The following is a 26,686-nucleotide window of genomic DNA, read 5'->3' on the forward strand; positions in this document are numbered from 1 at the left end:
AGCAGATTAGTAGATTAGTAAGACTCAGATTCAACATGGTTGCTATTGTATGGTTCGTCATTATGGATCTTGTTAGTTGAAAGGTACACAGATTGAATCAAATTGTTTTTGCTTCAACCCTAACTCATCACACATATTGTACACTTCAAAGTTTGTACTTATGTAAGGAGAGCAAATTTAATGTCTTCTTGTGACAAATTGCCACCTTGATTTCCTGAAACAGAAATTTCTAACTAAGATGTACTCATACCCTTTATATGTACAAAGTGCATTGGTACCTTGAACAGACAAACTAAGTTGACTTGTGTCGTTTCCAAACACTTTTGTCACCTAAAAGCAGATCAGTGATGACAGGTGCACACTGACGTCTGTAATAGTCACAACCTACCAGTGATTTTAATGTCTTGGTTGAAATCTCCAAACCGTAACATGGGTTTCTCAAGAGGAATGTAGCCTTCACTCCTGCACCTTCTATGTTCACAAATGGAACAAGTGGAGAAGGATACACTGGTTCATTCCTAGCAGCAACCTGAAGAAGAAGCAATTTAGCTTGGCTATACCAGCAGTAACAAGTTACATCACATACAGAGGATGTGCTGGCAATCACTGTTTGCTTATTCAATGTCTGAATGTCAAATCCTTCTGCCACACCAGCAGGTAGAGCATCTGACGTCAGATTCACTGTTTTTCCTCTTAAATTGAATAACACCTTCACCTGTACCCGACAACTCAGATCATAAATAATATTATATGACAACTGAACAAAGATCATACTGACTTCCTGCAGAAATGACTGAAAATCTAGTTTGTTTTGCCCAACTGGGTTCTCCAACAACACAGTTCCAAGAAGTGTTCTTTCATGCACGTCTCCTAATGGTATTCTTTCAGATACTCGACATTCAACATTACAATATGAACAAAATGGGAGTTCTGGTGAAGTCTCAAATGCACGACGATGGATCTCGAGATGTAAAATAGCTTGAGAAATGCCTTTCACCTGCATAAAATCAAAATGTTGATACGTTGACTTTGGAACTGTAGCACTTCTGGTATCAAAGTATGTAGCATGTATAGTGCACTAAAAACACTGCAGGTGATCGACAAGTTTGTAAACCTGTTGCCTGTCCAAAAACATCATATTAATAATAATTATTAACAGCATATTTGTGTAAATGAGATTAGTTTCTGGTTTCTGTTGTAGTGGAAGGCATCTATTGCATTCTCACAAGTAGGTTTGTTGTAACACAGGCATATAACCTGTTTCAGATACACAACTCCCTCAGGTCATGCAAAGTAAAGTTATTTTACTGTGACTGTAACATACCCCAGAATACGAGTACAATGACAGACTGCTACACTTTGTCATAAAACAGCAAGCTGTAAAATGCGACGTAATACAGTAATATTTAATTAAGAGATAATGCAAAATGACGGAGTGATCTAGAACCATATGACTACTGTATATACAAGCACACTAGTATGGCTGAATGTGTACTGAAGCATGGATTCTTTAGATCAGAGACTCACATTATACATGCACTGTATCCCATTCACACTGAAATTTGCATAATCAAATCCATGGTATGCCCAAGATGTGGTGTGGTGTGGTGTGTGTGTGTGTGTGTGTGTGTGTGTGTGTGTGTGTGTGTGTGTGTGTGTGTGTGTGTGTGTGTGTGTGTGTGTGTGTGTGTGTGTGTGTGTGTGTGTGTGTTACCCCATGGGACCTTGTATTTCTGGTAGTTCCCTTGCCCAGGGAGGAAATACACGCTAACTTCAACCTTCGGCAAGTTGAAGACGGTGAGAGGCTAGAGTGCGCTAACCTAGCAAGCTAGTCACTCAAAACATCTGTTGCTACGAAATGCAGAATAGAGCGTGTTCTATTACGCTGCATTGCCAAACCCATAGTGGGCATGGTGGAATCAAGGTCAAGGTGTGTGTGTGTTTGTGTGTGTGTGTGTGTGTGTGTGTGTGTGTGTGTGTGTGTGTGTGGTGTGTGTGTGTGTGTGTGTGTGTGTGTGTGTGTGTGTGTGTGTGTGTGTGTGTGTGTGTGTGTGTGTGTGCATGTACGTGTCAACTAGAACATTTCAATATGATGAACCCAAGTTGCTAGATCTGCAAACTGTTCTTTTGCCTATACTGAATACCGACAACTTCCGACACTGCCTATTCTGTGCATTAAATCAAAGCTGCTCCTTCAAACTACACAACCATTCGCACTTTTGCGAAGGACAGGTGAGCATGTAATAAGTTCAAACTCCAAAAAGACAGCAAATTAAACTCAGCAAAGTTAAACCACACTGGCAATGCAACATTCAATGAGCTAGCAGATACAGTTAGTTTCAGATCACATTCATTCTACTGTACGCAACAACTGAACTGGACTGTGACTGAAGTCTATGAAGGCTACAAAATGTGCTGTAGACTGACTTCCAGGCCACGATAACCTTTTAGCCTATCATATTTGTTAACGTATTTCTTGAATTAGTATGACTTAAATGACTTTGTTTAAATGCCAAGACACAAAAGAATATCATTTAGCTTAGGAAAGTCTCCACGGTAATGAGTTCTCATGTCCAGCCTAGCTATCACTAACTTACTCTTTCGTAGTCTATGATGTCAAGTGAACCTCCAAGATCATGCTCAGTGTTTTCATTACAAGAACAATCCTCACATTACAAGGGTGCCCATCTGGTGATGCAGCGTGAAGTCATTTTTTCAGCGCCAGAGCAGCAACAAGATTGTAATAATGCTTTGACACACCCATTACTGATTATCATGTGCAATAGTATAAGTATGTCAATATGTCAAAGCAAAGAACAATCGACTCCAAGCAAAAGTAGGTCTGGCACTCATATTGCAATTAGCTTCATCATCACAAAACCTAAATATGCTAGTTGTATCACTTGCATAAACAAACACAACGATAGATGCACCTCATTACATGTATGCTTACCTGTGCATCTTCTTCGATAATGAAAGAAAGTCCTCTATCTCCATCACTCGTGCCAAATTTTACCGGTTGTTTGACTGCTGTCTGTATGTAGTCGGCATATGTTGTCATAACTTCAACAAGCCGAGCTTGGCCACTAGCTGGCATATCAGGAACAGCACTCACACTGCAAGATACTGTAACAGCATCAGATGATTGCAACTTAGCCTAAACAGAATAAACTACATAGTGAAAGCAAGTAAAATCCACTACAAAATACCTTCTTCCGAAGCTTTTGTATCTTGTTCACAACTTCACGTGCCACACCTTCATCCAGCATAGACTGGTCAGAAGTGATATTCAATAGTACAAGTACCTACGATACCATCATAAAATAATGACTTAGTATTAACAAACTTCTCATGTAATTACATCATTGTCTGAGTCAGCTTCATACTTTGATGACCCCTCACCAGAGAAACTATAAGAAATCTATAACACATGATTACTAACAGTCGAAGCAAACACTCATGCCACACCAACCTTTAGATCGTTAGCTGACAGCATGTAACCTTCAACTTTGATTTCTCCTACCTTCTGATATTCTTTTAGCTGTTCATCATTCAACTCTGCACATAATAACAACATCTCACAACATACCACAGTGCACATTATGTTAAATCATAGTCTTTAGTGTTTAAGAAAGCCGACCAGTTACAATTTAACCTCAATCAAAAATAGATACTCAGCTAGTAACCACTATAATTATTTTACAAAAGGTCCTTTGTTTTTTCACTTCCTTATTGTCTTCTTTCCTCTTCTACCACTAACCACCGACAGTTCCATAGCTAATACAGTCAGACCTTGTTATTCCAACCATGTTTGTCCCACTGGTTTATGTTGGACTAATGCAACTGTCAGATTATTCGTACAAATACACAGTGAAACATTTAAATTGGTTTCATGTGTACGTTTGTCAAAAAGTGAGGGTGTCAGGTTATCGGGTGTCAAAATAATGAGCCTCAGTCTGACTGTATTTTAAAAGGGCAAATGTACTGGCACTATGCTCTTTTAAGTAGAAATCCATGTTACAGTCATTTACATACAAAATCATAGAAAACTCTAAATAGTTTGTTAGCTGTTTCCATGAGTTCCTCTCATCTAACCTACCTGGTCATGCTCCGACAAATACTGTTTCAATGAAGCTATCAGATGACACATACTACAGTACCATACCGACAGATGCACAAAGAGCACTTAAACTCTTCAAGTAAGCTTCTTCACCAGAAATAGCATGCGCACTTGTCTTATGCTGATAACTCTATTAACTACACCTACCTCGTACTGCTGTTGCAACTTGTTTAAATTCACTCTTCAGCCGTCTGCCTAACTCTTGATAATTTGGTTCGGCGTGAAGACTTACACCATAGTGCTCACGACCTTTCGTTATAGTTACAACTCTCACATTCAATTGCTGTTGTACAACATACAACAAGCAAAAAGCTTGATCACAAAATTTATAATATGTGAGAAGCTACAACACCATTCCGACATACCTCCTTGATATAATCTTGCATTAACTGAATGTCGTGTTGATACTGTGGATCAGCATGAATGACAACCACCTCACGTAAAGGATACTATTTACAAACATAGCACTGCAATTAGTTCTGACATCAACTAGCCATAAAAATTATCAACATAAAACAGTGAATAACCATAAACAGATTTTGATCTAAAAACTATGCAGTTCACATAGATACATTCATACCTTCGTAGGTAAAGTTTTTCGATCTCTCACAACCCGTCCAAGTTCAATGACTGTCTGCATACGCTGAAATACTCGTTCTATGTCCTCATTTATGAGCTCAACCCTAAACCAATGCAGTGATAACATATTCTGCAACCCCATGCCCAGTGTGGTGTGTCTGATGCAAGTGTGTGTGTGTGTGTGTGTGTGTGTGTGTGTGTGTGTGTGTGTGTGTGTGTGTGTGTGTGTGTGTGTGTGTGTGTGTGTGCGTGCGTGCACGCATGCGAGCATGTGCCCAATGTGTGTACATGTATTGCATACAATGTGTTTAAAATCATGTTCTCTCTAGGTAGTGCATCTGGTTTTATGCACTGGTGGCTTCCATATAACAAGTAACCTTGCTGTGGGAATCATCAAGTAGTGGACGCTGTCAGTCTCTTGACTCGATGATGTTCGAGAGATGTATAACTTCATCTTCTGGTACAGCAGTTCAGTCAAAAAAGGAGTGTAGGGTGCCATGAAACGAATCATTGTGTACAGAACATCAAACAATGTTGACAATGAGTTAAGGCAATCCTGCTGCCCTCCCTCACCCTGTAGTCAAGACACAGACACACAAACAAAACACTTATTAAAAAGCACACAAGGCATAAATAATAAATTAGAAAACATAAAACTGGCCATCAGTCTCATTAAATCAGTTGTATTGAAAGATATCATGTCTATCATTAAAATCGCTTACATCACTTAGGCCACTGAAATGGTAACCAATGACAACAATAATTGTACACAAAAAATCAGCACTTAACTAACGTAAACCGCAGCAAGAAATGAGCAAACTTGCCATGCAATTTCGTGCAAATTAGGATAACAGTAAAATCAGTCAAGTTCTGCACATTTCAAATCTGATAACAAAGACTCATCCAATTAATAATGACAGCACACTGCTGCATAGCAGCTATTACCACTAACACCACTAGGTGCAAAATCCATTGTTTCTCTAACATGTTTGCTGCAAAATGCACATCAAAGGAGGCCGTTTCCGACACGACGAGCTGGAATAGGAACAAATCCTATCCAACATGTCACGTCGGAAACGACCTCCTTTGATGCGACGCGACGCGAGGTGTATTGTGAACCAGGCTTAACACAATACACTAACTTTCACAGAGAGCGTTTACTGCTGTAGCTGATAGTAAAACTTACATTTTGCATGAAAACATATGTCAATGAAAGTTTTCCTATGACTGACCTTCAATCGTTTTCTGTTGGATCTTACATACCAATTGGTCAGCATGTCAATAAACTTTACAAGTCGAGGCACAACAGTGTAAAGTCGATATGCTAGAACAAATAAAGACAAGAAAACACATCATGGTACTCTACAACATAATAGCAATGTGACAGACCTTTCATCTCGTCATGAACAAATTTGACTAAACTCTGAGTGAATGACAAGATCCATTTGTCCATGAAGTTGTGGGACAAACCAACAGCTTTCTCATTGTACTGGAAGTTAATACCATCTTCCTAAATACGAAACAAACATTTCTCACCACACGGCTTTCTATATACATCAGCACCAATCAAAAACAAAATGAACTCATAGCTGCTCAACTATTGCAACAACCTAATATTTGTCTATAATAAAGAAATGTGAGTTTACTCTCTGTAGCCTGTGAATGTTCTGTAACAAGAAGCGACACGCATTGTACCATGGGAGGAATACGTCCTTCACGATGTTCTTCACTCCACTCTCCTGAAATCGAAGGGTCTCAGCTCGAACAACAGGAGAATTAATAAGATACAGCCTGAAAAATAAAAACATAGCTGCTCACTTAATTAAAATATTTTCTTATAATACTAAAATAAAACCTGAGAGCATCAGCCCCAAAACGACTGACAACATCAATGGGATCTGGATAGTTCTTCAATCGCTTACTCATCTTTCTTCCATCGCTGCAGACATAAAAAACTATGTAAATTACAAATAATGATAATGTTAATTGTTAATACACTTATAACAGTGTGGTCACAAAGTTTATCTGCCCCTCATTCTATACCTTGCTAGCACAAGACCATTGACTATAAGATTCTTGAACGGCGGCTTGTCAAACAAAGCAGTTGAAATTACCAACAGAGTGTAGAACCTAAATTCACTCTCCTGATCAACAATAACATCATTATAATATTACAGCAACACATTCTCACCAGCCTCGTGTCTGATCAACACCTTCGGCAATAAAATCTGCAGGAAATGCAGCCTCAAACTCTCTCTTCCGTTCAAAAGGGTAATGGATTTGTGCATAAGGCATGCTGCCAAACAGACTGGTTTTCCATTGACTGTCTTATTAGTAAACCACTATCTTACCTCCCAGACTCAAACCAACAGTCAAAAACCTCAGGAACTCTCCTTAACACACCCTGACCAGTTACAGAAGGAATTGTGATATTGTCAACACTAAATTCAAATATAACTGACTATAATCAAACAAATTGACACTATGTACTATCAATGATCAGTCACTTTTCTCTGTGAAGGTCAGTCACACGGACCCCAGACAATCTCTCCAATTCATCAACAGATCCTACACAAACTACCTAACCCACAAACCATTGCATGTCAACACAACAGTTTAAAAGACTGACCACTGGATCACATTGTTTCTACCTCTTCCATATCATCACTTGCCCAAATTGGAATGGGAGTGCCCCAATAACGATTACGAGAGACTGACCAATCACGAGCTCCTTCCAACCAATTGTGAAAACGCTTCTCCTTCACAAACTCAGGTACCCTGTTGACATCGAAAAATCAAGATTGTGCAATACAGCAATGCAACATCTTCTACCAATAACTTTTCTTGTTATTCTCCAGGAGTTTATCTATAATCTCTTCAACTTTGATAAACCAACTGGGCACAGCTCGATAGATCAGAGGGGTTTCAGACCTGTGGTAAAACATGAACAGTGACTCTGAGTCAACAAAAATATAGCCTCGAAATTCCAGACCAGAGAGCGTGTGAACTCTAGTCTCGGCCAAAAATGATACTAAAATGATTTCGAAAGTACTTATCAAAAAGCAATGCTAAATGGTAGACTAACAACCTAGGGTCGTTTTACCTAGTTCAATAATGAGATGGAAAGATACCATGCTTTTGCATTATGCAAACATATCATTAGTGAATGCCATGAGATCTCACAAACGAAGAAGAGAAGTCTGCCGTGTTTGCGGCGATATCTTGGTGGATGGCATGAAACGACGACTCTTTGGTTCTTCGGCAGAATGCTAGCTACTCTAACCGCTCGACTAGTGAGACTACTGCTCGACCAGTTGTCAAAGGTGATGGTCTACCAACGCTGCTGTGCATGTCCTGTCACCACAAGCTTGAAAAGATGATAAAAAAACTGGAGCTGAAACTAAAACTAAAAACGTGCAAGCACCAGAGTCTTCATTCATGGCTCTGGCATAGACTTAGCCACCCATGAGGATTTCACACTCGTAATATCAGCGTTAGTGCACTTAGCATAACCAATTACTGCTAAACCAAACAGAATTTACAACCAACATTTCGGTTCTAAGACACTAATTGGCTTACAAGGCTATTTTCCGAAATCATTTTGGTACCATTCCGATCCAGACTAGAGTTCGCGCACTTCGAGCACTCTCTGGTCTAGAAGTTCGAGGCTAACAAAACTAGTGACCACTAAGAATACCTCCAGCAAAAAGGATAACTGTGCTTAAATGTTCCACTGTGTACCAAACGGCCATTTGCTTTCAACATTTTGATGATGTTCTTATCAGCATCCTGAATGCAGCAAACCAAGTCTAGTGAAAACAAAAAGCAATACTACTAACATATGCCTCACTTTAACATGCTGTCCAGCAAAATCTGTGACTTCAGCAGTAAATCGTCCACTGTCATCAACAGGGCACACAAGACGTTCCCCCTTTTTGATGACATTATTAGTCATACAAACTCTGTAGTCATCCTGCAGCATTACATGTGCTTTCCTTCACACTTAACTAACAGGCATCATAACAACATACTTCTCCAAAGGCAGGAGCCTGATGGACAACACCTGTTCCAGTCTCATCAGTCACATAATTGTCAGAAAAAACACGAAATGCACCATGAGTCTTCGCCTATCAAAAAAGTACTACATGTACTATGTTACTTTTGTTGCACTTCAAAGTGCCAGCTATACATAATATACTGCCATTCTCAAACAACCTCTGGCTATAAAATGCTTTAATTACACGACACAAGGCAGGTTGCTGATTTCTGGTAGAATAGTGCCAATACCAAAATTAGAGTCTGTCGTAACAAATGTACTGGCATATATAACATGAACATGAAATATTTGTGGCTTTCCAAAGTTAGCGTTAGCAATCAGTAGTCTGTCCCAGTACATGAAATGACTGTAATTTAATAATCAGAGCTACAACTTTCATCACTTGAAAACAAGTACACACTTTTGAAACGTATGGCTGGCTATAAAATTGTGCTCTACATACTTATTACGATTTATCTTATGTACCTCATGCACTGTGGCAAGTCCAGCTGTTAAACCTTTCTCTACATTAAAAGCAAATCTGTGCCACAACTGGAGATATAAAACAACAGCAAAATCTGTGTTGTTCAATTAGCCTACTACAGTTAGCTAGCTGTTCATTAGCTTATGCCAAAAATGCATAACCAGCACAGAAGTCTTGACAATTGAAGCAGCCAACTCTTCCACTTTAAACTTTGAGGTTAGAATAGTATTTAGTAATTGTGGTTTCCGAAGTTGTGTACGTCAAATTTGTTTCTTTGTCCTAGATCTTTTTCATAATTTTTTTGTTGGATTAGTGTATGTGTTAATTTCTGGAAGATATTGAATACTTTATTAGATATAAGTATAACACAAGACTGCTGGATCGCCACCTATCAAGTCACACTACATTAGAAAATCGCAAGCAAGTTAAAAACATGCCAAGCTATTATTAATTTTGATGTCATCATATCTCCATGGTGTGCACTTTTTATTCAGTCTCTAATGACTGGTTATTTCTAACTGTCGCATACCGTACCTACATGCACAAAGACTCACAATGAGTGACAGTGATTCTAGATGTTTATATGTTCTGGTCAATGTCATTGTCTATTTGTCTTTCAAAATTGAAATTATTGGTCAATTTTCTCTCTACAGCAGCCCTTTGTTGTCCTTAAAAACTAACTTTCACAACAATAGACACAATCTTCCCCTCAAAATATCAAAAACATTATTCAGAAGTACGAACCTCAGCAAAATAATGAAAGAGTGGTTCATAGCTCTTTCCTACCAAACTCTCACCCTTAAATCTAAGCATCAATGTTATTAAAACACACAATAAAAATCAAATGTAACAACATGTACTAACTTTTCAAGAACTTCATACTCTTCCTCCATCTTGAAAAGAGCTGAAAGCCTCTTCTCCATCATGATGTACAATCTGCCAGTACTCTGATCTGACATCCACAACATTCAATTTGACTATCATTTGATTTGCTTCCCCATCTCAAACAAGTGCAAAGCCAAGACAAAGGACAAACAACTGCTCGTCTCACCTTTGACTTTGACATACTCAAGAGTAGGATTAACACACAAAGCAAGATTGCTTGGTAACGTCCATGGTGTAGTCGTCCATGCAATTAAACAAGTCTCTGTTGATTCGTCCAAAGGAAAAGAAACCACTACGGCAGGGTCAACAACGTCTTTGTAGTTTTGACTAGACTCAAAGTTTGACAGTGGTGTATTGCACGCTGTTGAGTACGGCATCACCTAAGTACACAAAATAGATCAAGTCAGACCCAATAAATGTCACCAATAATGTTCAGTTTCTGGTTTTGGTGTGTGTGTGTGTGTGTGTGTGTGTGTGTGTGTGTGTGTGTGTGTGTGTGTGTGTGTGTGTGTGTGTGTGCACATCTAAAAGAGATGAAATAGTAGAATCGAGTAGAAAAAACACGTGACACCAACAAGTAGTAAACAACCCTTAGCAAATGAAATTTACAATGAGATAACAACCAATGACGTGTATCTTGTGTTTGTCCAAGATTTTCAAAGTAGTCTGGTGTAACTATTTACGCTTCAATTGAGAATGACTGCTTCTGGAACTAGAGAGACTGTTGTTAATGATTTAAGCAATGTATAATCCAATTTTCCATAGTCTATGGGGCTGATAAATATCTTTAGGACTATTTTAAATATAATCTTCCTCTTACAACATATTACTGCTTGTTTGTAGTAAACAAGAAGTGCTTTCACAAGGCAGCATCTATATTTGTGCATACTAGAGCATGCATTGCATTCCATGTGTCACAAGTTAAAATACTTTAAAGGGTAACTGCAACGTAAAAATCAAAAATCGTTTATGTTAGAAATCAATAGTTCTAGTTACATACATGACAGGAAAATAGTTTTAGATTTCTTAAGTTAAGTCTTCACTGAGGAATAGCAGGTCAAAGTTGCTTCCAGTTCTTCAAGTTCCAGTAACGGGCGTGGTGTAGTGTACACATCACAGAGGGGAGCCTCCAAACTAGCGTGTACTGTAAACAAAGGAATCTGTGGTGAAACAATGGTTCGGTGTTGCATGGCTGCAAGATGCACCAATTTGCGCAAGTCATACATAAGCGTGTTCCGATTTCCGAAGGTCTCCAAGCTAAGAAAAAATGGAAATCGCAAATAGGGAGAACAAGAGATGTTGAGTCGTCCAGGTGACTACAGTACTACTGAGTACGACACATCCTGCTGAGTGGACAGAAATCTGCAGTAGCCACTGTAAGCTTGATTGCTTCAAGGCACAGCCAGGTCTATTCAAGAGTTTGGTCTGGGTCGTAGAAGAGCAAAATTAAGGCCACCATTTTCCATCTACCTTCTTCCACACTTCAAGATATCGCAACACTCTGTCTGGAACCTTCGCAAAAGAAAAGGAGAGCAGCATTTGAGAAGCGGGAAAAATGAGGGTAAGGAAGAATCTTGTGTAAAACTAAAACTACTGCAAATGGCTAGGAGAGGTCAGACTCTTAGTGACTAGACTTGTCTAGAGGTGCTCATCATGTGTAGTGAATGCAGTAGTATAGATTACAGTCCTGTACAGTAAAGTCAAACCTTGTGTCACAGTTCGTCAACGTGAATTCAACACAAGAATGTCAACTCATTTGTTCTCTCTCACAGCATTAGCTAATTAGTTTTGCATAAACTCACCAGTACAATAACAATATCAATTATTGTCGCTAGTATTTGACATTATTATCGCTTCATTATTTGCCACCCAACATCAAATATAAATAATATAAATCAGTGCCATACAACAAGTCCAAAGATCTGCTTAAGGCCTAACCCATAGTATACAGACTTGAACAAAATTATAGGGACACCCTGCTGTGGGTATGTAGTAACACAATAATTAGGTCACAATTTACCAACTATCAACATTGTTAAGAACTTAATAGTTACCGTGTTGATTGTTAGGTTTCTTGAGAATACTGTAGACCCTAAATTGTTTTCTTTACGTTTCGCATTGTGGAAAACAAGACCTAAAAGTGTATGACGTCATGATTGTGTAAGCGTCGTAAGTTAGACTCTCTCTGATTTTGTTTAGTGGCTTTTAAAAAAGCCGGTTTTAATAACGTGAAGGAAAATTGAAGCCCTTCACCAGTTCCTCAGTACCGAGAGTTCCCGCCTCTCGCCTTCCTGATTGCGTCCAGACATCGCGGAACACTTTCTGCCAAGTTCCGGACACGCGCGGCTGGAATCTGCTGCCACGCCTCTTGTAGAGCATTCCAGAGCTCAGCTGCAGTTCTTGGTTCGCGACGGTTAGCAGCAGTTTTGAGTTCATGCCACAAGTTCTCGATTGGATTCGCATCAGGCGATTTTGGCGGCCAGTCCAACAGTGTGACGTCATGCTGGCGTAGCCATTGTCTTGTTGACCAAGACGTGTGGATTGGCGTGTTGTCCTGCTGGAAGACAAAGTCGTCTCCTATCACTGCCGCTGCGTCTGTAAGCATGTGCTCCTCCAGAACCTGTTGGTACGCCGTGCTGTCCAAACGACCTTCCAGTTTCACCAGAGACCCCAACCATGCCAACACACCGATCCCCACACCATCACACTAGCCGCGTGCTGGACCGTACGATCACAACATTCAGGGAGAAATTCCTCACCTTTGCGACGCCAAACGTACAGAGCACCATTGTTTCCTATGCTGACTTTTGACTCATCTGTAAAAAGAACAGATTTCCAGTCATCCAAAGTCCATTGTGTGTGAATGGTTGCCCATCCCAGTCGCAAACGCCGATGGTTTTCTGTTAGCAGTGGTTTTATTCTAGGCCTCCAAGCGTTCACTCCTGTCTCACTGAGGTGACGACAGACTGTTCTACTTGACACCTGCTTGCCGGTTTCATCAGCCAGCTGATACGAGAGCAGTTGTGATGGTGCTCTGCGGTTCTGCAGTGCCATTCTCTTCAGTCGATGATCTTCCCGGATTGTCGTTGCCTTCCCACGTCCAGGTCGTTTTTCATAATCGCTGCTGCCATGAGAAAGCTGTTGCAGGCACTGATGAACCAAATTCCTGGAGTGGCGGACAAAAGCTGCAATCTGACGCACAGAATGGCCAACTGAGTGAAGGGCTTCAATTTTCCCTCGCGTTTTTGGACACAACTGTTTGCCTGGAGGCATCACTGCAACTCGTGAAATATCGCACGAAACAAGACTCTGCAACTGCATGCAGCTGAACGTTCAGGCTAACTTATCGCCTAAGTTTTGGCAGTCTCAAGGGCAGCGGTTTTAGTGCAGCTGACATTTTGGCGGTAGCAGTTTGAAATTTTGCTACGTAAAACGTGGACCGAAAGTGACATGTCAATATTCTTTTGTTGCTATAACTTTTTTAGTTTTTGTCTTAGCAGGATTTTTTGTAATTAATTAGTGTCGCATGATTTTTGAATACGTTGAAGTTTGTTTATTGATTAAAATGGCAAAACAATTCAAATTGTGATCACATGCGCGAAATCAATGCGCAAAACCAGATGATTCGCCTTTTTTCCATAGTGTTGATAAAAGGACCCACAAAATTGCTTTCACTCTCTACTACAGAGCATTCTTAGATTGTATACCAAGAATGAGCATCCAAGAGCGATGAACGTGTACAAAGACAAGAAAAGTAGGAATGGCCGTCTTCCTTCTTCAAAGCAAACTAGATGCGCAGTAGGTAGTAAGTACAGCTGCAGTCTTGAACTCAAGCTATGTTACATACTAACAATGGCGCAATCCATGAAAAAAGAAATTCGAAAAACATTTGGTTTTGCTAGAGAAAAATTCAGTGCCAAAGTTAGACTAGACACAAAAATGCCAGGTGTCCTTATAATTTTGTCCAAGTCTGAGATGAACAAAATGTGCACATTACAAATGTTTGGGCAGAGTCCATATAACCAATAACCTGCAGAATTTTGTATTTAATATATGAAATACTATGAATGAAGTATGTCTTGTTTTACCAAAACAAAGCACATCTTCAGCTTTCAGAATAATAATAAGAGTGCCCTTATTCTATTAGCAATAGAACTGCTGTAAGCATACCTTGAATCCTCGATACACAAGACCTTTTTCATAAATTTGCTTGAAAACCCACCTACAATTTCTTAAATAAGACAAACATTCTATCATATAAAAACAGACCAACCAGACTGATTCCATGAACCAAGGGTAGAGAGTTTTGTAGTCATTGTTAAAGTCAATCCAGCGACCCAAGCGAGACACAATAAACTGCAACGACACAGCAAACAAGTCAATACAAACCAAATGCAACATCTTCACAGGCTCTTGCCTTCCATTGTTCTGCATAGCGCATCACAATCTTCCTACACTCTGCATTATACTTGTCTATTCCCATTTTCTTAACATCATCAGGACTCTGAAAAAACACAATTACTGACCATAATATGCACCCCACTTAATAAAGTGTGAAGACTCACTGTAATACCAAGAGACTTATCAATTTCATACTCCTGTACATACACGTCATCAAATAATATCAATATGATACCATAAAATATGATTTGTCATTCAATTAGTAATCACATGTTTGGAAAGGAATTTGTCTGTCTGTCTGTCTGTCTGTCTGTCTGTCTGTCTGTCTGTCTGTCTGTCAATATATATCATTTTAAACACCAAACTACTACAATGTATATTAAACTTCATGACAAACAGATAAAGTCCTGGTAAGCTACAAAAGCAACACCCAAAGAAGACACCTAGCCTATAATTACAGATAACAAAGCAATTAGAAAGCAACAACATAATCACAACAAAATACTTGTTTTAGGAAATGAAAAAACCGAATTCAAATTGATGCAACTTATAAATGGTCAGTGGACGGTTCGGCCATTTAATTTTCTACATTTCAATTTTCATGTTTTAATTTTTCAATTTTCAATTTTTAGTAATTTTTTAATTTTTAATTTTTAATTTTTAATTTTTTACTTGCATTCTTATTTAAAATTGTTGTGTTTATTAAATTTTAATTTTTAATTTTTAAATTTTTAATTTTTAATTTTTAAGTTTCCATATTTTTGTAAAATGGTTTTCATCTTTTGATGTGTTGATGCTTGTGATCTTTAGATTTATCTTTTAAAATTTGATTTTTAGGCACCTATGTGCTCAAAACTAGAAACTTGAACGCGCTGTTCGCTTTTCTATTTCTAACATGAATAGAAAATAGAAAATAGAAAATTGAAATGACCGAAGACGCTAGACACAGCAGGGGTCTCAGCGGGGGTCCCAGCAGGGCTTCCATTCGCACGCGTGTCTCAGGAGATCACGTTTACAACACGCTAGCAGTTGTTTGTTTTTACTTTGCTTTCCGTCACGTGCCAAAACCACGTTGGCAACTCTTGACAACTCTTATTATTATTAGTCAAAAACAATATGGGGAGATGCAAGTTGTGGTGACCTAACGTAGACGACGCTTACAAAACAACTGTAGTGGAGGCTGCGAAAGTCTACCCAAGAATGTCTTGCGGTGTGAGAAAGCAGTCGACCCGTCCAATTACTACCGAGCGGTGGTTCGGACTCTTCTAGAGCTGCAGTGCGATTTGTTTTGACGTTTATTGTTAGCCACTCATGGGGTTAGCTAACTCTTCTCACAAACAACCAGACTTGAGGCTTCGAAGCAAATCGTTTAGCACTAGGTGGGGTGTGAGAACATACGGCCACGCCTTTCCCTCTTCTCGCAAACAGCTACCTCCGCACACTAGCTACTATAGTGTATCGATAAAGAAACTCTCTGAACATCAAAAGCTACAGGCTTTCCAAATGTACAAAAGCAATTTGCTAAACGTAGACATCACTACCCTTGCTAGATCTCACTCATGATCATTGAGGGAATTCCCCGGGAAGGCACGCCCTCAACTTGCACAACCAGTTAGTATTGCAGTCGCTATTTTTAGGTTCTCTATTGAAGCGGTACTCCAATGGCTATTTTTCATCATGCAACTATTACAAAGTAATTGTCAAATGATAGAAATATCGCCAAGCGTCATGAAATGGAGTATAATAGCCGTTTACTGTTGCTGAGTAGAGATCATTGTAGGTTCCGTGGTTTAATGTAAAATATTGACTTCTGGCCAAGTGGATGGCGTTGTCCGCAATCGGATCATTGCCGTATTCTGTTGGCCTTCTCAAAATTCCTCCCTCTCCTTCGAATAACTGCACTGCGTAGTCTACACTTGGAATTGTTCCTGCTGGAAGTCTAACAGCCTGGTGATTTTGAACTCTGTGATTAGGAGTTCCTTTCCTTCTAGGCAAAGTTACACAAAGTGTGTTGCTAATTGACAGTAATATGCAGACTTTATCCTATACCTGGAATAGGATGGTTGTTCCACGCTAGAACAAATAGTTCTATTCCAGCCTGGCACACTCTCATAGCCAGCCACGAGATACAAAACTTGACAATGTCATCGTTCAAGTCTAGTTGGTCGGTTTCCACCAGATCATTAAGGCATTCCTTAACAGGATAATTACCCTTTGGTTGACTTCCACCCATATTCTTTCTGCTGGATGATTCTAGGTAATTAAAGAATTAAGTATATTACAATCACATCCTAATCATTGTGTGTCATTCATGTTGGTGTCTATACCTCCCTTGACATTGACTGAACATGGGGAGCTCTTCTTTGATTTCGCCTTAAATTTGCTAAGCGTTCTTGCACGTATAGAGACAAAATGAACTCTTTCCCATGGTCAACTCGTATTTGATCCCACAGACCAAATTGTATCAAGATAGGTCAGAATAAGTGGCTGTAAATCAAAATGTTGTTTTTGATAGGCATTGTGATGATGCCAAGAATGAATCCACTATAGCCGTCAATGGCGAGGACATGTGTAACTCCATACATCACAAGCTTTTCATTCTGGTCTATGTGCATTTTGTGACCACAGTATTGAGCGTAATAGGGTATGGGATTTACTCGTCCATGCGTAAGAGCTTGCCTCCTTCTGTGATATCCAGGAGCATCTTGTCCAAGAGCCCATCCAACTCTCTTTTCCCATACACAAAAGCCTCTAGTTTGCAAGTAGCCCTTCATCATCTTCCTCCCGTATGCTGGCCCAACCTTATTTCAGCAACGTTGTAATCACATGTATATAGATATTTAGAGTATGTACATATTTACAATTTACCTCTCTAACACCGGCTTCAACGATTTGTCTCAACTCACGATTCGACACACCCGAGTTAGAGTGGATGTCGTGTTCAAAGCAAAATCTTCTCACCGATCTCTCAGAAAGTCCTCTAACTCCAGGATGTCTTCGCCTCAATCTATAGCTTATTTCTGAATGCGAAATGCCTTCTTCTACCATTCGTCTGATGTCTGCCTCGTCCATTACAGCGACTGCAATACTAACTGGTTGTGCAAGTTGAGGGCGTGCCTTCCCGGGGAATTCCCTCAATGATCATGAGTGAGATCTAGCAAGGGTGGTGATGTCTACGTTTAGCAAATTGCTTTTGTACATTTGGAAAGCCTGTAGCTTTTGATGTTCAGAGAGTTTCTTTATCGATACACTATAGTAGCTAGTGTGCGGAGGTAGCTGTTTGCGAGAAGAGGGAAAGGCGTGGCCGTATGTTCTCACACCCCACCTAGTGCTAAACGATTTGCTTCGAAGCCTCAAGTCTGGTTGTTTGTGAGAAGAGTTAGCTAACCCCATGAGTGGCTAACAATAAACGTCAAAACAAATCGCACTGCAGCTCTAGAAGAGTCCGAACCACCGCTCGGTAGTAATTGGACGGGTCGACTGCTTTCTCACACCGCAAGACATTCTTGGGTAGACTTTCGCAGCCTCCACTACAGTTGTTTTGTAAGCGTCGTCTACGTTAGGTCACCACAACTTGCATCTCCCCATATTGTTTTTGACTAATAATAATAAGAGTTGTCAAGAGTTGCCAACGTGGTTTTGGCACGTGACGGAAAGCAAAGTAAAAACAAACAACTGCTAGCGTGTTGTAAACGTGATCTCCTGAGACACGCGTGCGAATGGAAGCCCTGCTGGGACCCCCGCTGAGACCCCTGCTGTGTCTAGCGTCTTCGGTCATTTCAATTTTCTATTTTCTATTTTCTATTCATGTTAGAAATAGAAAAGCGAACAGCGCGTTCAAGTTTCTAGTTTTGAGCACATAGGTGCCTAAAAATCAAATTTTAAAAGATAAATCTAAAGATCACAAGCATCAACACATCAAAAGATGAAAACCATTTTACAAAAATATGAAAACTTAAAAATTAAAAATTAAAATTTAATAAACACAACAATTTTAAATAAGAATGCAAGTAAAAAATTAAAAATTAAAAATTAAAAATTAAAAAATTACTAAAAATTGAAAATTGAAAAATTAAAACATGAAAATTGAAATGTAGAAAATTAAATGGCCGAACCGTCCACTGACCATAAATGACCATAGCTGCCAACACAAATGACTCCAAATTACTCTTCCTCTTGTCTAACAATTCTTACACTAAATGACTGCACATTGTCAAAGTCTGTAGTTGTTGCCTGAAATACGTGTGTCTGACCGATTTGACCCACTTCCATTTTGCTGCAAAGTTTCGTTGTACATGATTAGCTCCACAACATTACTGGCCATCACCATCATTTTCACTATGGTACCTGATTTACGTAAATCTCATCTTTCAGATGGAAACCGCGATTAAACCCGCCTTAAAGTTTGACAATGTCCTTCACAAAGGAGATATCTGTCACTGCCTTGTCTGCTGACTGTTCAGACTTGCTTACTTAATTAAAAATTAAAAGTGCAGGGTCACGGTCAGACATGCGCTGCATCCCTTTGAAAAGGGTGAACTTTTTCAAACACTCAGTGTGAAGACCTAGATGTTCTAACTGGCACTGAAGGCAAACCTGACTGAAGTCTCTCTATAGCCTGAATTAAAACAATCACAACGTTGCAGTATGAGGTTTACGTTAGCTAAATTCTAGGTTCTCTAGATGTAGTTCTGGGAAATTTTCTTTTAAAACCTCAAGATGAAGTTGCTACACTGCAGTTTCGGTAAAATTTGACAAGCACTCTCAAACTTCGAGCCAGATCGGAGTGCCTTTGTTCTGCACGTGACTAGAAAGCACACATCACGTTCCCATATGTTGCATCTGCCATAGTCATGTCTTTCTCTCAGAGTAACCAAGAGCACTCAGTTCACAGTAAGCACCAAAAATTTGTATTGTTTAAAGCTTACACTGCTGTTGTGCCCGTCAATCAATACCTAACTAGCCCGTTTTGCAGTAGTTTCGTCTAGTGACCTTCACGTACAACAGCTACGATGCAAAAACTACCTCACTTGAGATCGGCTCAAGTGCGCATGTCCAACCATGACCCTGCACATTTAAAAACTAGTTTTGGACCCATGCTCTCTATGACATAAATAGAAGAAGAAATACAGCAACTCATTGCTTGCATGTGCAAAAATAACCTTCATCTGACAGACTAGAATTGGAACAAATAACTAGATGCTTGCAACTAAGAGATTGAGTAAAAGTTATTATAGAGCAGTTTCTGCCTTCAACTACAGTACTTGTAGCAGTAAAACATGACTTCAGTAAGCTTCAGTTCTTCATTGCCTAACATTTTCCCAAAGTGTCAAGTTATTAACATATTAAGCACAACAGATGTCAAAGTAGCCAGCAAAGGCATAAAAAATTTGTTACCAGTTACCGCCATTTATTTCTGGCTATGAACAGTCAACTTATATCATATAAGTAGACATAATTCTCAAAGATGAATATCCGAAGTTATACTTTTGTTCTAACTGGTACAAGCAATGCTATTCACTGTTGCAACATATCAACACAGCCAACCCCTTGTCTTTGATAATTTAAATATCCAAGAGAAAGTCAAAAGATGGCATCAAAGCTTACATGTACCATATAGAAAGTGCGTAAACGATACTGATGCTGACTCTCCTAAGCAATAGGCACAAAAACTGCAATTTCAGCATCACTCGAATGACTAGATAAACTCTTAAATTTTTTCAAACAATATGTATTGCCTGTGACTGCAAACCCAAAAAATATATACTAAGCCCGATCACAGAGAGTCTGGGTACTTAACCAGCATACTTACTAGTCCAAAAATACAAGACTATGTACAGTCAAGCTTACCACTGGTAGTCCATGGCAGTCCCAACCAAATCTCCTCTCCACGTGGTGACCAGTTTGATGAGCGTAACGTGTTACAATATCCTAGATGTTGCCACAAAGTAAATTAGTTAGAGTGCAAATTGTTATATACACAACTAAATCCCCAGAACCTTACAATAAAAATTTATGCAAGAATTCTATGACACGATAGTGCAACGCAATCTTAATGATGATGCTGATAACTTCCATAGCACACATACTAGTCAAGCATTAGACGCACAACATTATATAGTCACTAGATCTATATATCCAGTAGTAAATAACAGATTGAAACAAGAAGAACCTAATTGATTAGTAAAGAAGAATTCAACCTGTGAACACATTCTCTACTAGAGGTGCAATCTCCATCATGACCAAAACAGACTCTAAAGCAGTTTGTAACAGCTGGCTATCCTACCATAAAAGTACAAACACAAAAGCTCTAGTGTCCTCTGCCATGCCTATTATGTTCAGGTCACAAGTCACATTCTATGTTATAATATGACATTTTGTCAAGACTTATCCCAGACTGCATCTGAGTGTCTTTAAATGAGATAATGGTCCAAAAATTAGACTATTCAAGAATAAGTGATCAGCTTTTCTACATACTTTGCAAATGATCTTTCCTGATCAGAAATTTCCCTGCACTATCAGCTCAAACAAAAGTACTCTCACAGCTTGTTCTTGCACCAAGAGTTAATACAAAGTTCTCTTTCTTAGCTGGAATCGATCAACTGAGGAAACAAGCAATCCATTAAAGTAACTGTAAATTTTGTGCATGCACTTGTATGATTTGACTGTGCCCAGTTTTGTATCCTGATATGCAACACCCCGCATTACCCCATCGTAGATTTTGCTTGTCTCCAGTACATGTAGCATTAGAACAAAGGCCACATTAGGTGCAACGTGATGCCACCAAAAATAACTCACATATCTCAAATCAAATTCAACATTGTCTGCTTGGTGGCATTGCAGCATGCTTGCCTACAAGATGCAAGTGCCATGCTATGGGTATGCAGCTAAGTGCTGACTAGCCTAAAAAAAGAGTATTATGTTAGATTTAAAAAATCAAGGCATGTAATGTCTACCCAGGCTGACAACACTGTAATAATCCTTAGAGTATCCTCGTTATCAGATACAACTAATAAAGCCTCCGCTGTTTCTAACACATGCCTGCACCAACACATGCTTGCAACAAGTGATTGTTCTTGCCACAAAACTAGAAAAACTTCTACAACTCTGAGCATCAGTTCTAGAATAGATTACAGTAGCCGTTCTCAAGAAGTTGTTCAGTAGCAAACAATTTCACTTGTTGACAAAGAGAAGTTCTATTTGGTTTAGAGAGAAGTAATACTTAGTAAACCAAATATACATGTTCAAAATGTGTTGGACATGCAAAAGATAACCATCTCCAAGTTCCGTGTGGAAACCATCTGCAGAACAAAATTTCCACTTTCACTGCTAGGATGCATATGCTATTCAATCTATCTATCTATACTACTAAAATCAGCAGTGTTTGTATATATGTATAAGTTCGATAGCCGGCTAGACCAGATCACCTGCGAGGCTAAAATTTGGGGTACAGGCGTAACTTGGCATGAGTAAGAACATGGGCAGGGTGGCGGCGTCTTCCACCTTCAGTCGGGTCCCCTTTTGGGGTGCAAAGTAGAATGACTATTCTGTTTGCCTCTCAAGGAGACTGAATGCCCTTGATAGACTCAATTTGAAAGAAGTTCCGTTACTTGAACTCAATCTCATGGCGTAGTTTTGTTTTCTCATAACTAAGAATGCAATGCTCACTCTAAAATTCAATATATTTTCATTGTTTGTTCACATGCCATTGTTACGTCACAATGCTATCTACCAGTATCATCAGACTGGGTTATCTGAGCAAGCTGTAGATGATTTTACTTATCTATACTACAGCACTAAATTGATGGTGTTTGTACATACTGTAAGGTTTAAGTTTGATAGCCGGCTATACCGGATCACTGAAGAGATGTGTCACTGCACTTACACTACACTGAAACATCAAAAACGGAGCGCATACAGTGTGCTAAATCATGCCTGCGTGACAATTAGATAAGCTATACTGTATCCTAGGTGTGAGTTTACAAGAAACTGCGTGTGACTTTCAATTTCTGCCCAGATCCATATTTCTGAACGGGAATACTCTAACCTGCCCGTGCGGAGAACAGGCCAGTGAGCTAGTTCAATCATAAAAAGAAGACAGATATAGAGCAACATTACTCACAACGATTGCTACCACACTGTTCCTAATTGAAGCATGTCCACACTAGACACAGAATCTGAATTTGATCTACATGACATCAAGCCAATCCACTTCAAAAGATGGTTTCAATCCAGATTAGTTGAATCCAATGATAATACCTATGAGACAGGCTGCCTTCGGTGCTAGACCACTTTTTGCATGTGACGTGGAGGGGGTAGGTAAGAAAGCAAAGAGAAAAAAGCGGTCTGGGAACTATGCCAATCAAACCTAGTTCGGAAGAACGCCCTTCTTCGCTCAATTGCAAAACATGCCAATTAAAACCCCCACCTTGAAAAAGATGGCCAATCGGTGATGAGAATGCTAATAAGAACGCAGCAGAACAACATTATTGTGTGTGCAGGTGCCAGACAAATGAGCAAAGTGATTGCATTTACAGCTTGTGAGGTGTAACAGTAAGTGGAGAGCTCTTCTATGAATCAGTGCTCTAGACTGGCCATCCAGTGTTGTCTGGTATGGTTGACTTCCAAGCAATGCCCGACGATGAAGCTATGCATTACAACTGCCTTGTCCAGCAGTTTGCCTCTGGTCGGCGTGCAGCTAGAATTTGAAGCCACTTCAGATGCTTTCTCTTCACCTCCTTGCCCGTGCTTTCCAATAGGCTTTTGAAGGTCGCTCATCTTTCCTGTTCTTCAGCATATCTGAAAAACGGTCTGTGACTGATACTAGCAGCCAGTGGCTTCCGGCAATATTCCATGGATCCTATAGTGCTTGTATTGACACCGTTGAAGTCGCTAATGAGAGATCAAGTCCCTACATTGTAGTGGCAAGGGTTTGCAGCTGCCTTTACTGGTGAATTGGAACCGTCTGCATGGGAATGCACAAAAATGCAGAAGACGGTACGTCTTCTTCCGCGATATATATAGTGCGACCAGTGGTTGTGGCTCTATGAAGGTTCAAGTGCAGTTCCTGTTGATACTCTAGACAAGCTGTGTTTGTCGTGTCCTGACTTGAACTTACTGCCACAAATTGTACACTTGAACTTACCGCCGCCAATTGGACACTTGTCTGAAGATACAAAATTTCTAGGTGTAAGCTGACTGCCTGCCGTAGATGACATAATGAATTACAAAACTTGTACTTGTTTGAATATAGAGTGAGACTTTCTAGGTGTAAGCAGACTGTCTGCTGTACACATGACTTAAAATCGTGGAACGTTGTAACTACACACAACTGGTTGTCAAATCACTGTAAGTAGCTAATAACTGTGAGACTCGTTTAGAGTAGTGACTAATTAAAGGTAACTGACATGAAAAAGTCAAAAATTATTTTATTGCATTTTTCATTAGTTCTTAATGTTGGTATGTCCAAAAAATTAAAAGTTAAATTTTTGAAGATATATTTTTGAAGATATTGAGGCGCAAAGTTGCATGCAGATGTATAGTAGGCATACACCCGCCGTGACGTCATAAAAGGATCTGAAGTGGCTAAAGAACATGCTGGTAATAGAAATGTCCCACGAGAGTAAACGTCTGGTTGTCTGCTGGCTGAAGTAGTGCGCTCAGAAAGAAAGTGTGGTTTTGATTCACTTCTCTAACAATGCCAAGATGTGAAAGAAATGGGCAATGTGAGTGAAACAAGCGAGAAATCAGTGGGATGGGCCAACTGCATGTTCAGACCCATCTAGTGCGTATTCTAGGCCGGAATGTTTCAAAACGGAGGATTACGTTAGTAGGAGGCTTTGGGCTTTACCCAAGGTAAAATGAGACTGCAGCCTGAAGCATCAAGCTGCGCTGGCAATTTGTACTAGACGAAGCCATTGCAACGTGACAATGTGAGAAGTCAACAAACACAGAAGAGGAGAAAGACTGAAAGAAAGAATAAGAAATGAAAGGTAAGTCCTGTAAAATTCTAATAATCAATAGAGCTGCTTGTGACAATTTTCTACCTACTGCTAGAGTGTGGAAGTAAGTTGAACCGAAGAGATGAGCTTTGATCTCTTGATGTTGATGTGGATTAGGTTGACAATGCTAAAGAGCCTGATCAGTGTCCTGGTGTTAGCCCTGGACTCCTGTACGTAGCATTCGCAGGTATATGAGTGCAAAGTGTTTTTCATACTGTTGGTTGCAATGGCAATTATTGTTGTTGCTGTTGTTGTTGGTAGTGGTAGTGTGTTTCTGGTTTGTATAGAATTACTGTCTATGTACTTACAATGTCTTGGCAAAATGGCTTTATTTTTCTTTTCTGTTGTACTTCACACAGTAGCTTTGTTAATTAGAAATGCTAGCACACATGCAATAGAATATCAAGTGTTAAAATATTATAGCATTTTAAAACCTTTTTCTTTGAAAAAGAAATAGATGTAGAGATTGTATAAAAAGTAATAGAAACAAGATTTAGATAATATGAACCAAAGCCAGACATGATTATTGAATCCCTCCAACCCACTAAAGGTAAAATGTAGGGAATGTGTGTTGGAAAGATTGAATAATGATGTCTGGCTTTGGTTCATATTATCTAAATTTTGTTTCTATTACGTTTTATACAATCCCTACATCTAGTTCTTTTTTCAGAGAAAAAGTTTTTAAAATTCTAGTTTGGTAACTTCTTAGGAGTGCGAAAGCACAACCTACTCCATTAACTATAAACAAAGGTAGCCTAACGAAAATATACATTTCCTAAATCATACTTGGTATATGTATAGTCACACATCTCGAGCATGTGGATTAGGTTTACAGTGCATCGGTGTAGCGTCGGGAGGGGGAGAACTGGGAGAGGCTATAGCCCCCAAACATTTTGGGTGTGTCATTCCGCTTCAAGCAAAACTATAATTTTAAGTTACTAAACAGTGACAGTCCGCTTAATCTCAGAGTAGTATGTTGACAATCAACGATGTTAATTGACTCTACATCTTTGACAATACACATCATTATTTTAGTATGATAAAACCAGTGTTGAGAAGTCGTGGACACGGAAAATGAGCATGACCATCACTTATTTGAGACGTCTACTACGCTATCCGGCAACAGAAGAGTCAAAGAAGACCGCAACAAAAAGCATGCAGAAGCCTATCCATCAACTATTTTTAAGTAAGTGTAGTTAAGGTCGACAACCCGATTGACCAAAGAATGGAATTTCCTGCAGCTCCGCTACCTAATGATTTGCTTGCACTCCACGGTACTTTCTCCACAGGTTATTCTAACTAACTAGCTAACCTATATCGCTCGCTATATTACAAAATACTAAAATTGGTCAACGTCGTTTGCACTGAATTGGTCTTCTAGATTCTATTGTCATCAAAATGCCATTTACTTTGCAATTGACCATCGCAGCGAGCCATGAAAACATTTTTGACACGGACTGTAACAGCGTTTCCACTCCTTTATACGCACACTGATGGCACTCAGTCCCGCAGCTTGTTTGTAACTTGAAATTTATAATATTTACTTAGTTAGATGTATACAGACTGCGAGCAAGAAAAGTAGAAAATGGGCGTGGCTTTTCATGTGAGAAATGGGCGTGGTTTCCGGCCTAATTATTAGGCCCAAACAGTGACAGTGTACTTGCAAAATATGCAAAGAAGCTGTGCAGTGTGTATAGGTTTGAATCATGCAGACGATACATTTCGTTGCAATTATAACTTATCACTAATAAAAATGAAGTTGTGTTCTACTCACTTGAGAGCTACAAGCATATGTGCACGTAGTTGTGTGTGTGTGTGTGTGTGTGTGTGTGTGTGTGTGTGTGTGTGTGTGTGTGTGTGTGTGTGTGTGTGTGTGCTGTTTCAGAACCTTGATAGTTCCAGCAAGGATGTGGCCATAATGTGGCAAGCCTGTTGCAAACGGCGGACCATCGTAGAACGTGTAACTGCAATCAAATGTCAATTGAAAGTAGCGTTACTCTATCTTAATTATTTGTAGCTGAATGAAACAGCAGTTACCTTGGACGGCCTTTAGATTGCTTCAAAGTGTTCTTGAAAGCATTTATATCTTTCCAAAGCTGAAGTATCTTTTCCTCTTCTTCTGGGAAGTTCACAGAGTCTGGAGGAAGAATCGACGAGGCTACAGCCATGAGTACTCCACG

At 39.5% G+C, this 26,686-nt stretch overlaps 1 protein-coding gene across 1 annotated transcript; it reads right to left on the bottom strand.

Annotated features, from left to right (window-relative positions):
* Nucleotides 1–22: 22 nt before the first annotated feature.
* LOC134195475 (isoleucine--tRNA ligase, cytoplasmic-like) lies at nt 23–26,675 on the bottom strand. The gene is made up of 36 exons (XM_062664494.1): nt 26,544–26,675; nt 26,395–26,470; nt 20,356–20,436; nt 14,670–14,702; nt 14,522–14,608; nt 14,378–14,460; nt 14,275–14,326; nt 10,271–10,484; nt 10,084–10,171; nt 9,964–10,024; nt 8,731–8,826; nt 8,550–8,672; nt 8,397–8,488; nt 7,532–7,630; nt 7,351–7,477; nt 7,207–7,280; nt 7,051–7,140; nt 6,891–6,995; nt 6,743–6,829; nt 6,555–6,638; nt 6,346–6,490; nt 6,089–6,209; nt 5,932–6,023; nt 5,077–5,273; nt 4,701–4,803; nt 4,486–4,569; nt 4,268–4,403; nt 3,473–3,558; nt 3,362–3,421; nt 3,210–3,305; nt 2,954–3,157; nt 779–997; nt 587–715; nt 389–529; nt 279–330; nt 23–214 (listed from the first exon to the last, which is right to left on the bottom strand). Exons 1-36 carry the CDS (start codon nt 26,672–26,674, stop codon nt 159–161), a joined length of 3,804 nt encoding a protein of 1,267 aa, XP_062520478.1. The 5' UTR covers nt 26,675; the 3' UTR covers nt 23–158.
* Nucleotides 26,676–26,686: the final 11 nt, after the last annotated feature.

Source organism: Corticium candelabrum, chromosome 20 (assembly GCF_963422355.1).
Source record: "Corticium candelabrum chromosome 20, ooCorCand1.1, whole genome shotgun sequence".
Taxonomy (NCBI): Eukaryota; Metazoa; Porifera; class Homoscleromorpha; order Homosclerophorida; family Plakinidae; genus Corticium; species Corticium candelabrum.

Bases quoted from the DNA above. Each gene is read 5' to 3' on its own strand.
- LOC134195475 (XM_062664494.1), bottom strand. From the start codon at position 26,674: ATGGCTGTAGCCTCGTCGATTCTTCCTCCAGACTCTGTGAACTTCCCA. The intron at 10,025-10,083 runs GTTAGTACATGT...ATTGATGCTTAG, and splicing joins GAGTATGAAGTTCTTGAAAA to ATTTAAGGGTGAGAGTTTGG. The intron at 6,830-6,890 runs GTGAGAATGTGT...GAGTGAATTTAG, and splicing joins GTTGATCAGACACGAGGCTG to GTTCTACACTCTGTTGGTAA.